The 917-nt window shown below is 68.5% G+C and overlaps 1 protein-coding gene across 1 annotated transcript in view; it reads left to right on the top strand.

The window, feature by feature from the left end:
• DNAAF3 (dynein, axonemal, assembly factor 3) overlaps positions 1-917 on the top strand; it is a 23,129-nt gene that overhangs the window by 16,895 nt on the left and 5,317 nt on the right. Inside the window, 3 exon segments of the mRNA XM_011997016.1 lie at positions 201-326; positions 432-554; positions 862-915. Coding sequence (XP_011852406.1) covers positions 201-326; positions 432-554; positions 862-915 — 303 coding nt within the window.

Here is a 917-nt window from a genome sequence, read left to right as displayed (position 1 = left end):
CTGGACTCCTGGGTCTGAGGGAGGAGGGGCTGGGGGTCTGGACTCCTGGGTCTGAGGGAGGAGGGGCTGGGAGTTTGGACTCCTGGGTCTGAGGGAGGAGGGACTGGGAGTCTGGACTCCTGGGTCTGAGGGAGGATGGTGTAGGGGTCCCTCCATGCTGGGTTCATTGAGGGCTCCCTTCTTCCTGCCCCCCACCCCAGGCCCAAGTCATTCACACCCAGGAGTTCCGACGCTGGCGGGACACAGGCGTCGCCTTTGAACTCAGGGACTCCAGCGCCTATCACGTGCCCAACCGGACCCTGGCGTCGGGTCGCCTCCTGAGCTACGTGCGTGTCCTCTGCCTGTCCTGGCCCACTGCTGCTTCTCGGAGACCCAGGAGTCAGGGTCCCCAGCCTCGACCTCACCCGCCTCCTCTCTCCCTCCTTTTCCAGCGCGGGGAGCGCGTGGCAGCGCGCGGGTACTGGGGGGACATCGCCACGGGGCCCTTCGTGGCCTTCGGCATCGAAGCAGACGACGAGAGCCTCCTGCGGACCAGCAACGGACAGCCGGTCAAGGTGCGTGGCGAGGCTGGGACTGGGGGTGGGAGTGGGGCTGGGGGTGGGAGTGGGGCAGGGGGTGGGTGGGTGCTCAAGGCCCCGCCTCCACCGCAGGCCCCGCCCCCAGCTCCAGACCCAACCCGTCGCTGGGCGGGGACGACTCCATTCAGGGAACAGGCCCCATCCCCGTGGGATAGGTCCCGCCCCACTTCACATCCTCCAAGCAGCTGCGGGAGTTCTAGTCCTGGACGGAGGACTCCCCGCGTTCTAAGCCCCGCCCCGCCATCCCGGCCCCGACGTCTGGCCACGCCCCTTCTACCCCTAGACGGCCGGGGAGATCACGCAACACAACGTGACAGAGCTGCTCCGCGAGGTGGCCGC

The sequence above is a fragment of the Mandrillus leucophaeus genome, unplaced genomic scaffold (genome assembly GCF_000951045.1).
Source record: "Mandrillus leucophaeus isolate KB7577 unplaced genomic scaffold, Mleu.le_1.0 Scaffold53, whole genome shotgun sequence".
In the NCBI taxonomy this organism is placed as follows: Eukaryota; Metazoa; Chordata; class Mammalia; order Primates; family Cercopithecidae; genus Mandrillus; species Mandrillus leucophaeus.
The sequence above is the reverse complement of the archived record's forward strand: the minus strand, read 5'-3'. Positions and strand labels throughout refer to the sequence as shown.